The sequence below is a fragment of the Dipteris shenzhenensis genome, chromosome 23 (genome assembly GCF_047967505.1).
Source record: "Dipteris shenzhenensis isolate YYH24624 ecotype China chromosome 23, Dip_SZ_1.0, whole genome shotgun sequence".
Classification (NCBI taxonomy): domain Eukaryota; kingdom Viridiplantae; phylum Streptophyta; class Polypodiopsida; order Gleicheniales; family Dipteridaceae; genus Dipteris; species Dipteris shenzhenensis.
In genome coordinates, this window is record NC_141618.1 from 2,030,944 (window position 1) to 2,044,275 (window position 13,332).

The following is a 13,332-nucleotide window of genomic DNA, read 5'->3' on the forward strand; positions in this document are numbered from 1 at the left end:
GTTTTGCTGGGGATGCCTTGGATGTACCGTGTGTATGCTATCATTGATACAACTTACCTTGACTTATAGGGGTAAAACCCAAGTCATAGACGTAAACTTGAAAGGGGAATCAGTCCTAGTTGTATCCGCTTCGGCGATTTCTTCTATAATGAAAAAGCATCTTTCAACGTACTTGATTTTTGTCAAAGAAAAAGAACCAGTAGAGGATGAATCTAATTTCTCCAAGTTGGAAAAACAACAAACTGAGTTTTTATTTAAGGTTCAAGATTCCTTTTCAAATGAACTCCCAGAGGAGTTACCTCCTGAGAGGCCAGAAGGTCATACCATTGATATCATTCCTGGTAGTTCTCCACCTAACCGACCACCATACAGGGTGAGTGCGGCACAGCAGGAGGAGATCATGTGTTAGGTGAATGAATTGTTACAGAAGGGGCTGATTCAGCCAAGCTCTTCTCCATATTGTCTCCTCGTCCTACTTGTGCAGAAGAAGGATGGATCTTGGAGAATGTGTATTGATTACAGGGCTTTGAATAAGATCCTATCAAGAATCAATTTCCTATTCCACGCATTGATGACATCTTGGATCGATTAGAGGGATCAGCCATCTTCAGTCGCATTGACTTGCAGAGTGGTTACCATCAGATACGAATCAAGCCCGAAGATGTACATAAGACTGCCTTCAGGATTACTTTTGGGCTTTATGAGTTTCTTGTCCTGCCATTTGGTTTGACTAATGCTTCTGCTACCTTCAATCGCATGATGGATCGCATTTTTAGAAAGCACATGAAGTTTATGGATACATTCTTTGATGACATCATTGTGCACTCCAAAGATGAAGAGGAGCATAGGCAACACTTGGCAGTTGTATTTGCAGAACTCAGGAAACACAACTTGCTGGTCAACACAAAGAAGAGTGAGTTCTTCATGCCAGAGATACATTTCCTGGGACACATCATCTCACAAGATGGAGTGAGGATGGACCCTGCCAAGATAGAGGCAATCAAGCAAAAGAAGGCAGTGCCTTTCCGTTGGGGGAAGAAAGAAATTGCAGCACTCAATTAGCTGAAAGAAAAGCTATGCTTTGATCTTGTCATCATTTTGACAGACTTGCGAAAGCTTTTTGTTCTTCAATGTGATGCAAGCGGAAATAGTGTGGGTGGAGTGCTTATGCAAGAGGGCAGAGTGGTTGCATATGAGAGCAGGTTGCTCTGAGATGCTGAACACAACATGAGCAAGAATTGGTAGCTGTAATTCATGCTCTTAAGCACTATCTTTTAGGTGCTGATTTTTATGTGCAAAGTGATCGTCAATCGCTGCAACACTTTCTCACTTAGAGAAAGTTGTCAGAGAAGCACATGAGACGGGCAAACTTCCTCTCCATTTTCATTTTCAGATTGTACATGTGACTGGAAAGAAAAATGTAGTGGCTGATGCACTTTCCAGAAGGCCACGTACGGAAGCTGTGTCCAAGAAACCACAGGTATCTGCAGTTACTATTGCTTATCACAATGAGCTTGATGCCATGAAGGAGCAATATGCTAAAGATGATGCTTTTGCACGTATTTATGATCAGCTTATGGAGGGCAATCGGCATGATCATTATACACTTAGGAGGGATTTATGATGATGCATGGAAAGCTGTGTGTAACGCAGCCATTGAGGCATAAGGTGCTCACTGAAAGTCATGCCCCATCATATGCAGGGCATTTGCCACATGCACATGATGAAGAGGAAATGAAAAAGACTGAGATGTGCAGAGCATGGGGAAAAATAAAAAATCAGAATTGTTTGTTTTTCTTTGATTCTGGGGCAAAGGCAAATTTCATAACTCCTGATATGGCAAGAAGGCTTGGCATTAAGCGTGAGGAAATGGGGCCATCCGGCATGTGTGATATGGCCAACCCTGAACTCAACACACCTGCCACTCCTATCATTGGCAAGTTGAGGATGCATATCCAGGGATATCAGGATGCAGAGGACTTCTACATTATGCCTTTGCCAGAGTGTGATGCTTTGCTTGGGATGCCTTGGATGTACAGGGTGGGGGCTGATGTATAGATGAGAAACAAGAAGATATCTTTAACTCATAGAGGCAAAAATCATGTACTTGATGTAAAGTTGAAAGGGGAGTCCATCCCTGTAGTTTCAGCTTCTTGTATTTCCAATGTAATAAAGCGTCATATTTCAGCGTACTTGATTTTTGTCAAAGAGGACAGCCAACCAGTTCAGGAAGACTCTACTCTTTCTGCTTTAGATAGAGAAAGGGCTGCTTTTATTTCAGATTTTCAAGATTGTTTTTCAGATGCACTTCCTCAAGAATTACCTCCCAAGAGGCTCAAGGATCATCAAATTGATATAATTCCGGGAAGCTCACCGCCTAATATACCTCCCTATTGTGTTAGTAAGGCACAACAAGAAGAGATAATGTCACAAGTGAAACTCTTGGAAAAGAAATTAATACAGCTAAGTAATTTTCCTTACTGTTCCCCTGTGTTGCTTGTGCAAAAGAAGGATGGCAGTTGGAGAATGTGTATGGATTATAGGGCTTTGAATAAAGTCACAATTACGAACCGTTTTCCAATTCCACGCATTGATGATATATTGGATCGGTTGGAAGGTTCCTCAATGTTTAGTCGTATTGACCTTAAAAGTGAATACCATCAGATAAGGATACGGCCTGAAGATGTCTACAAGACTGCCTTCCGCACTTCATTTGGCTTATATGAGTTCCTTGTGATGCCTTTTGGTTTGACTAATGCACCTGCCACTTTCAATAGAATGATGGACAGAATTTTTAGAGCACACAGAAAGTTTTTGGGCACTTTCTTCGATGACATCATTGTGTTCTCTAAAAATGAGCAGGAGCATAGGAAACACCTCACTATTGTGTTTCAAGAGTTGAAAAGACACAAGCTGTTAATAAACACTAAGAAAAGTTCATGAGATTCATTTTCTCGGTCATATAGTGTCAAAGGATGGAGTCAAGATGGATCCTGCAAAAGTTGAGGCCATAAGGAGTTGGCCAATTCTGAAAAATCTGCATGAAGTCAGAAGCTTCCTTGGGTTGTGTTCATACTATCGGAGGTTTATAAAGTACTTTGCAGAAATTGCTTCTCCCTTGCATGCTTTACAGAAGAAAGCTGTACCGTTTCGGTGGGGACCAAAGGAAAATGCAGCTTTTGAAAAGCTGAAGCAAAGTTGTGTTTTGAACCCGTTATTATCTTGCCAGATCTTGCAAAACCCTTTGTTGTAACTTGTGATCCATGTGGGAACAGCATGGGAGGCACTTTGATGCAGGATGGCAGAGTGGTTGCATATGAGAGTAGAGTTCTCAAACATGCTGAATTGTACTTGCAGACATACGAGAAGGAAATGTTAGCAGTGATACATGCTTTGACCACATGGAAACATTACTTTCTTGGAGCTGATTTTTATGTGCAGACAGATCATCAGTCACTTAGATATTTTCTCACGTAGAGAAAAGCACATGAGATGGGCTAACTTCTTCTCAATGTTTCATTTTCAAATTGTACATGTGCTGGGTAACAAAAATGTCGTGGCTGATGCACTTTCCAAGAATAAACTCTTTATTCCAAAAAGGTAGTGTCACCTTTTGGTTTGGGAAGGATATTTTCCTAAAGTAGATTTTTGGAATGCCTGAAGCAGTGTCCAAGAAACCCAGTGTTTCAGCAGTGAGCATTGCTTACAACAATGTGTTAGATGTGATGAAAGATCAGTATGTTAATGATGCTGATCTTTCAACTATTTATGATCAGCTTTTTGATGGTCAAAGGCATGATCACTATATGTTGAAAGTGGGTTTCATTTTGATGCATGGACGACTCTGTGTCACTGATCAGATGCGACAAAAAGTCATAATGGAAAGTCATGCTCCTCCATATGCAGGACATAGGGGAATTACAGCAACAATTACAGCAGTGGAGTTAATACGTTTATTGGCCATTTTTGAGGAAAGATGTGGAAGAATATGTGAGAACATGCATGGTTTGTCAGAAAGTAAAGTTTGACAAGTAGAAGGCACCTGGGTTGTTACACCCTTTGCCAATTCCGGATAGACCATGGCAAAGCATAGCTATGGATTTTGTGTTTGATCTTCCACGTACTCCTACTGGACATGATGGATTGTGGACAATAATTTGCAGGTTTAGCAAACAAGCCCACTTTGTGCCAATAAAAAAGAAAATTAAAGCAAATCAAATGGCCAAATTGTTTCTGTAGCATGTCTTCAAGTATCATGGGATGCCTGAATCCATAATCAGTGATAGAGATCTGAGGATGACCAGCCTCTTTTGGAGATGTCTGCTCGAAAATATGGGCACTATGCTGAATTTTTCGTCATCTTTTCACCCTCAGTTTGATGGACAATCGGAGCAAGAAAACTCTACCATCTTGGATATGTTTAAATGCTATGTCTCAGACCACAAAAGAAAATGGGAGCATTATTTGCCTTTACTGGAATATGCTTACAATAATACGGTGCACACATCCACAGGAAGGTGCCAGGAAGATATGTCCCATTTTGCATACAAAAGAGAAAATCTTCGAAGCTGAGTGTTTTGTGGAAAGCCTTGAAGAGGCTTACAAGAAGATCAAATATGCCTTGTAAAGAAATCAGGACAAGCAGAAAAGAGCAGCAGATAAGCACTGCAGGGAATTGGTATTCACAGAAGGTGATTGGGTTTTGTTGCGTTTTCAGAAGGCAAGGCTGAAAAATAAGAAAGGCAAGGAAAGGCTGTACACAAAGCTGAACATGCGTTACTATGGTCCTTTCCAGGATTCTGAAAAGATAAACGAGGTAGCTTACAGGCTGAAGTTGCCTCCGCATTAGAAGATACATAATGCCTTTCATGTGAGCTTGTTAAAGCAATATCATGGAGATGTTCCCGAGGATTACTTGATGAGGTACAGCCTGAAGTGGAAGAACAGGATGAACTTCTGGTCCCAGAGCAGATTCTGGCACACAGAGATAGAAAGCTCAAGGGTAAAGTTATTTGTCGCTACTTGGTAAAATTTTAAAATTACCCATCACTTGATGTGAAATGGATGAAGGAAGATGAACTGGTAGATTTACTTGGGATATTGCAGCTTTACCTTGATGCTTTTCAGTTAGAGCCGACTGCGGTCCGGACTCCTACAGGTAGTTCAATAGAGCGAGTGTTTGGAGCATTACATGGTGTTCGAGAGGGGGATAGCACCTCCACTCCCTCAGTACGGACGGGCTCACCGTGATTTCATGAGGTCGCTTGATGACACTGTATGTTTCATCCAAGATACTGAGCTAACAATATTTCTGCTGTGAGACTTCCTCATATTAATGCATCTTGACTATTGATCGTCGAGGATCACATAGATTTTGAGCAGTATATATGGATGGATGCATGCCTCTCCTAGCCATATTTTCACTGTCTTTGTATACTATAGCTGTAGCTTTCTTGTATACTCTTTCATGGTATATTTCATGCTCGCTCTTGTGTTTTGGAACAACAAACTGTGGTTTGCTGTTTCAAGAGAGAGGTATGTCACGGGGGCGTGAAATTCTAAGTACTTTAATGCACTAGAAGACTGTGACAACTTTGGTTTTAAAAGTCCAAGCGTGTGCTTAATAATGTGTAATTAAACGCGGCATGGTGCCTACCACATAAGCATAATTAATCCCTAGGCCCAAAGGCATTCCAAGGAATTAAAAGAGTTGGTTGTTGGAAAATGATGACGTGGCATTTTTAATGGATTCCTTAGAGGGCCATGTACCTTCAGTGGCCCCTCTAGAGTTCTAGGTGGCTCTAGTGTCTTCTACATGCTCCTTTGCCATTCCTGGACGTGGTTGTTGGAAAATTATGACGTGGCATTTTTAATGGGTCCCCTAGAGGGCCATGTACTTTTAGTGGTCCCCCTAGAGTTCCAGGTGGCTCTAGTGCCTTCTACATGCTCCTTTGCCATTCCTGGACCTTCTTGGGCCTTCTAAACTTCACATGTGTGGTTTTCTCTCTTATCTTCTCCCTTTGTTGAGATTTTGGACTGGTTTCTCAGCCTCCTTCAGCTGAATTCCGTTTTTCTTCATAACTCCTCACCCGTTTTGATTCCTCGACTTCCGTTTGGCCCGATGGCTTCCCCTCTATCTCCCCTTTGTAGTGATATGCTTTTCCCTCCGTGCGTTTGGTAGAACGGGCAGAGTTGAGCACTTCTTTTGCTGGTCGAATTTGCAAAAGTGGCTTTTTCTGGACCTTTTTGCTTCTACAACCTCATGGGCTCTCCTCTTGCAAAGCTACAGCTTTCTGTTGAATTTCGAGTGGTCCCATGCGCTGGTTGACTGGTTTTTCTCAATTTTGGAGGACTTTCCGGCGATGAAACTTCTCCAAAACCTTCTCAATGCATTCCTCTCTAAATGGGGCCAATCGGGTGCACTTGTCTATGTTTGTTGAGTAGGGGCATTCTAGCCTCCATCCCTTTTTCAGTGGTTTTGTTTGTGAACAAATGGGTAAATGCCAAATGGTGATCATGCTATGGTTAATGGTTGTGATATATGCTTTGTGAGCTATGCTTTGTGAGCTGTAAATAAGTGCTGAAGTGATTAAAGGTTTAGTTCCACTACCCTCTGAGTGATTAGAGGCCGGTTTCAAATAGGGGCTGAATTGGTGAAGGCTAGAGAAGGCAGGAGAGGGGGAAAGGAGAGGGGAGAAGGAGGAGAAAGAGGGAAAGGGGTAGAGGGAGAGGAAGAGAGAAGAAGAGAGAGAAGAGTGAGGGGAAAAGAGAGATAGAGAGAGATTGGGAGAGAGTGTAGGCAGCACGTAGTAGGAGGGAGGTGGGAGTAGATAGGATTAGATGTCACATCAATATGGTGTCCTTGTACATGAGAGGATGGTTCTTATATAGTACCTCCTTAGCCCTTTAGACCCCTCTATCTTGCAAACAACCCAAATACTAATTATCCTAAACCCCACTAACTTGACCCACTTTTTACCTTCATTACAATTGGGGTGAAATCATATTTTTTTGTTGAGAATTTTCAACTTTCTAATGTTTAGAAAATGGGCTCTATTGAGAGGAAATGTTGCTCTACTGAAATTATGTTTTATTTGTCTTTTTTGAACTCGTAATTTTTTGTTATGTTTCGTGTACATTAATTGTCTTAGAACACCTTGTTTCACAGGCAGCTACCATCTTGAATGTGCATAATATTCAACATAAAAATAAAATGAAAAGAATCCGTACATGCTTTAGTGTCTCCCTCTCTATTACGTTTCTGTAGTCTCTCCGGAAATTTATATGTGGAAGCATATTTCATGAATCCGACGAATCTATATGTGCATGTGCTTAGAGGTTAAAAAGGTAAGCCTTGCCAGCCTGGATGTCAGTTTTTGGGATAAGTGGAAGTTTATGTAGTGGTTATGTGATCTTCTCAGTTTGATTTTATGGCTTATGCATTGCCCTCTGGGTTCTTGATGTTACAGATGAAAAGCTTACGGTTGCCAAAAAAATTTGATGGGAGTCATAGAGGTTTTGCATTTCTGGAATTCATTACTAAACAGGAAGCCGAGAATGCATACAATGCGCTGGCGAGTATCCATTTATATGGGCGTCACTTGGTACATGACTTGGCCTCCATTGCTTCTGCAAATAATTTTATGGTGGAAATTAGGCTTGAGGGATTTTGAATATTGTCTTCCACTCGGGGGAGTGCAGGTAATAGAGAGGGCAAAGGAAGGTGAAAGCCTGGAGGAACTGCGAGCTCGGACAGCCACACAGTTTTCTGAAGAGGCGAATCAATCTTGTGGAAGTTCTAAAAAGCAAAGGCTGAACTTACTTGATGATGCTGATATGCGGTTTGGTCAAATTACTCAGTAACCACTGAATAAAGCCCACCCATTAAAAAGATTCATTCTTGTATTTTGCGTGGAATGACATTTTTGACCTCCCTGTAAGTAGTATACTACATTGCGGATTTAGCTTGTGAGATATTGAGATTCAATGCAGGTAAGTTCACAGCAACTTCAGTATGGTTACGGATATTTCTAATAAGACAGCCAAAGAAGGAAGTCACACACCATGCAGATAAGATCAGCCACTGGTGCGCAGAGTAGATGAATTGTCTACCCAATACATGTTGGGGGTTGAGCCCCTGTAGCAAGTCAAGTCTCTGATCATACAGCATAACTACTGAACAGCTGTAGGTTTGGTACATCCAGCTATGGAACTGCTGCCAGCATAAGCCACTCGAACACCCCCACCACCTTGGCAACAACAAACTAAATGAGCAGATACAGGAGTTGTGGTGAAGGTCATATTTTAAGGCATGTGTAACAAGAAAATGCATAAGGGATAGTAGCTAAAATTTTATAGAGTCGAGCTTTTATACCTATGTCAGTTGCAGGGCTATTGCATTAAGCTCCCCCTGCAAGACTAAAGTAAAGTTTCTTCATTGAGAAACAAAGAATTTGAAAGAAAGCACATGGGGATTAGCTGTTCTTTCTCTAAATGCAACTGTTGTTGTGGACAGCTGCTTTGCAAAGTATGGGATGTGTAGGCAGTGGCTTGTGCTCGGGTGATTTCGCAAACATGCCAGATATTTAAACTAGGTTTTCCTTTTGTATTTGAATTACCTGTATAGCCTTTGCTCATTGGCAGGTTTTCTTCTGGCTTTCCCACAATTCTAAGCTTGCCTTGTCAAGCAGGTTCATATTTTTCTGCCACCTCTGTGATCAGCAACGTAACAGTGGTAACTGCTCTTTTGGTGGACCGATTCCTATACCAATGTTCCTTTGATTGCTTTTGGGAAATTTTGTGATGTTGCATTTGGTTCTGTATGTAAGAGAGGATCTCATGCATGGGGGAGGGGACAACAAAAGGAATGGGAAGACCGACCTCAGAATACCATTAACAATGGTTCTCTCTATTTAATAGAAAGATCTTATGCACAGGAGAACACAAAGAATGGGAAAAAGCGACTTATAATATCATTGATAAGCTTTCAAGGAACTGACACAATATCGATGAAAAGAAATCTTTAACCGTGTTCTATAGGCTGCTGGAGTGCAATGCATTGCCTTGCTTGTGGGTGCATGTCTTGGTGCGCAAACTGCCTTGTACTATCTACATCAAGGCCCGCGTTACCTACTGAAAGGTTAGTCTTAATAAATCTGGTGTGAGTACCTGTTCAAATGTCAATGAAAGGGCACATTTGGCATTTCATGACTCTGCTTCATGCAGACTTCATGTAATCTGCTTCAAAGAGGTTTTTAAATCATCCTGTCCAGTGTGTTGGTAAATGCTTTGTTGGGTCACATATGGAATAAAAAACATGGTGAATATATGTCACTTACTGAAAGATTATTCTGAATGAATCTTGTGTGTTTATCTGTTCAAATGTCAATGAAAGGGCTTTTGGCCATTTCATGACTCTGCTTCATGCAGACTAGATGTACTCTGCTTCAAAAAGTTTTTTAAACCATCCGGTCCAGTTTTTTGGTACTTGCTTTGTTGGGGCATGGGCCTCACCTTTTTGGCCCATGGAATAAAAACGTGGTGAAGACAATGGAAGAAGGGGTAATATCACCGTGCCGCGGGTATACATGTGGATTTGGGATTGAAATATCCTATATGGAGGTCTTTTGTTCATATAATGCAATGTGAAGTATTACCTACCGGGAATTTTGGAAGCTTAGAGCTGGATAGCATGGCTGTGTGGGACCCTGATACCTAATCACACGATGGAGTTCACAGTAGTATCAGAGCCGAATGTTTCTACAGGATAGTGCAAGTTGTGGTGCTTGCATGTGATGTGACAATGCGTGGTGAGTGTCTGTGTGCATGCTGTGGGGCCATGGCAGACTGGACAAGATGATCTCTCATGGCTGTCACTGGAGGTGGGAGCCCATGGCAGTGTACGCTCAAGGCAGTGACAATGGTGGCACTTGTGGTCAGGAAGGACCGCCGGTGATGTGCGTGGGTGTTGGCATGGGGGTGGCGACCTGCCTCAGACTGTGTAGATGCATTTAAGGTAGTGGCGGCTGCTCCTGTGGGGTATTGGACTTGTGAATGTGGCTGTCAGTTGTCCCATTGACTGATTCCACAATCTATAATGCAACGTGGGGCTTAGAGGTTGGTGGCTTGGGGGCGGGTGTGGGAACCATGTACCCAGTGCTCTTTTGGTCCCCATGTGACACGCTGATAGAGTTAACATGATAACCATCTGACATGGGACATTTGTTCTTATTGTAGTACGCCAAACAATCTTTAACAGATTTTACTAATGTTATGTATGTTAAATTTTTTGTCCTTGAACATTATTTGAAGTTTACAGCAACATACAAGACAGCTAGCAGCTTTACTGATGATTATCATATTCACATCATCTAATAATAGCAACTTCTATTTGTCCATTAAGTTAAACAAAATGATAAAAATTATTGAAAGATTACTTGAGCTATTTTGAATTGTTTTTGAGCCTTGAGGCTTTTTGAAGTATATATGACCTTGGAAGAAATGCATAGGGCCTATCTTAAACAAATGCAAATGCTCCCTTGCATGGCACAACAAATCTAATTAGCAGGGTTTGTGATTTCCAAAAGGATATACAAATGAATCAATAGAATTCATAGGTTTTAAACGCGATACATTTGCCAAGATCCAACTACTAAATTTTCAATATGTCAACATGGGGTTGTAATACGAAATTGTAAAAGTAACACGTTAAAGATTGATATAGAGGAAATTGAATTGTATGTATAGGATCAATTAATTTGTAATCTACATGGCATCTTTTCATGTGTAACATAGGTGTGCATACATGCACACATGCTCGTGCATGTACGAGCATGTGTGCGTACGTGTGTAGAAGTGCACGCGGTGTATATATATATATATATATATGGAGAGAGAGAGAGAGAGAGAGAGAGAGAGTTATGTCTTTGGGAGAGATGTATTTATGTCAATGAGACAAAGTACAATTAGAAGAGTAACTCATACAATGTGGGTTGATGTCGAGGGCTCACTAGGGCCCCTTTGTTGAGTGCTATGCTATTGGGGGGGGGGAGATTGATTTATTAACATTTGTGAAAAGACAAAGCTATACGAGTCAAAGTAGGATTTGTAGGGAAACCATGTACATTAGAACAAAAATTGAGAATTTTGGATTTTTAGGGGCCCTTGAGGGACCTTGCCACGTAATGCTTGAGCTTAGTGTGAGCTTGATCATGGTTGTAGTTGGGATCTTGTTTTCTTTGAAACATTTTATATATATGCTACTATCATCGTTTGCTTGTTCCATAGGATGGACTAAGTTTGCAAGTCTTGTAGTCAATTTGTTGGCTTAGGGTGTTTGGTGGGCTTGGGATCTTGTATCTTGAGGCACTTAATGTGGTCCCTATCACTAAATAAGTAATCTATTTACTTGTTTGTTTGGCTGTGGGTCTCACAATTGTGTCTCATGACCTTTGATACAAAAGAGACTAGTGCAACACACATGCTTCGGTTCTCAAAGATTTGACTTGTATTCTTGTCAACAAGTAGTGACACCAACACGGAATCTCAAAAATTGGGGCAGCTCATTGTATATGCTCCGTTGTCTCGACTTCATTGATCTCATAGAATGGATAGCCTCAAGCCATCGTGGTATCATGTGTTAGCCTCTAATTTTTCTCGAACTAAAATCAAGGGAATGTAATCCTATGGTTATGTACCACACCATGATATTGAGGGTGCCTGGTGGGTTGGGCTAGATCCTACGAGAGGTTAGCCTCTTGTGAGATATGCTTCAGTCATTTGAGACCCTCACGCCTAGCGAGTGGCACTATGCAAGCGTGCATTCGTACGAACCTGCCCACATATTTACTTATTCCTCTACAAGTAAAGGAGAGGAGATGCCGCACATAAAAAAGGGAAGTTAGATGAGGGTCAGCTATTGATTGGACCTAGACAAGGGCCCATTGACACCCTGACATAGGGATGCGAGGTCTATGAGACTCGCAAGGCAGAGACTGTGGCCTGCACCATTTGGAACTATAATGGAACCTTATGGTGAGATCCAGGGAGTTTCTTGAAGCCATACACATGACGAGATATTGTCTTCTATACAAAGACGCATGAGAGTCCAGAGCGCCCTTACCACCAGTGTATGGATACACATGGGAGTCTACCTTTAGGGAGGACAAGACCAAAGATGGCGGGGGAGGACGTGGATCCAACGGAGTAGTAGTTTTGTCCATACCATCTCTCACGTGGATGGTCACCATGGAGATGCTTTCATTGCAGCCTGCTACTTTCCCTCGAGGATTGTGCTAGGAGCTCCAAGAGGATGGAGAGACATCCCATACACTGTCTTCTACAAGGATATCATGGATTTTTTGCATCCTCAGGAGGTTCTCCTTTTTGGAGACTTCAACACCAGGAGTACTGATCGCAAGGTACTGATCATTCACTTTCAGCATGACTTTACAGATTGTTGATCCCTGATCACCTCAAATGGGCACGCCTTTCTTGACATGGGCACGATGCATGACCTAATCATATACAATGGTCTAGAGAGATGGCCATCTTCCGATAGGCTCTCTTGTTTCCCACATGGAGGAGGGACTAGCGTAGTTGACTATATCCCACATCACGGATTTTACTGTTACTAGCCATTGCTCGGAGCTGAATTTACATACATGTTCTTTGGCTTATCCATCCCACTCCCACCAGAGAGCACATCACTTACACTACTTACTAGGAGATTCACTTTGTCAATACACTAGCCCCTACGTATGCCACCTGCCCCTCCACTATGCTTGAGGACCCCTTGATGATACCCCTATTCTAGACGACCTTATCTTTGATGTTCTTCCTTAATTCTAGCTCTCACCAGATGCCTAGCCATTGTCAAATGAGCTCCTTTTATCTCTGCTTAATTGTCCATTGGTGTTGGTCCTACAGACAACATACACAGGTCCCATCGCTCTGATGGATAGTTGACTATTTGCTACATGGCTAGGGGATTCCCTTGGAGTTTCTCCTTTTGAGTTTCTCTCATAGTCACAACGCGATGATTACAATTATCTCATCATAGACATCAGGGATGACCATTTGTTAGCCCCTTCCTTAGCTTTTGTTGCATCTATTTTTTTCACTCTCATCAACCCTATGGGATTTTGTAGATATTAGCAAACTCTCTCTCTCTCTCTCTCTCTCTCTCTCTCTCTCTCTCTGTCTCTCTCTCTCTCTCTGGTGTTTTGAGTTTGATCTCCAGGATTGATGTGTGATGACCCCATGAGGGCCCTACCTTGTGGCGTGACATTAAAAAAGGTCTTCGCTTTAATGTGTATATAGTCTCATCCCGGC

The 13,332-nt window shown here is 41.9% G+C and overlaps 1 protein-coding gene across 1 annotated transcript in view; it reads left to right on the forward strand.

Annotated features, from left to right (window-relative positions):
* LOC147886850 (nucleotide/nucleic acid binding protein) overlaps positions 1–8,759 on the forward strand; it is a 55,222-nt gene extending 46,463 nt beyond the window's left edge. Inside the window, exons 14-16 of the mRNA XM_087394431.1 lie at positions 7,470–7,604; positions 7,702–7,859; positions 7,993–8,759. Coding sequence (XP_087250557.1) covers positions 7,470–7,604; positions 7,702–7,859; positions 7,993–7,996 — 297 coding nt within the window. The 3' untranslated portion in view covers positions 7,997–8,759. The remainder of the gene's footprint in view (positions 1–7,469; positions 7,605–7,701; positions 7,860–7,992) is intronic.
* Positions 8,760–13,332: the final 4,573 nt, after the last annotated feature.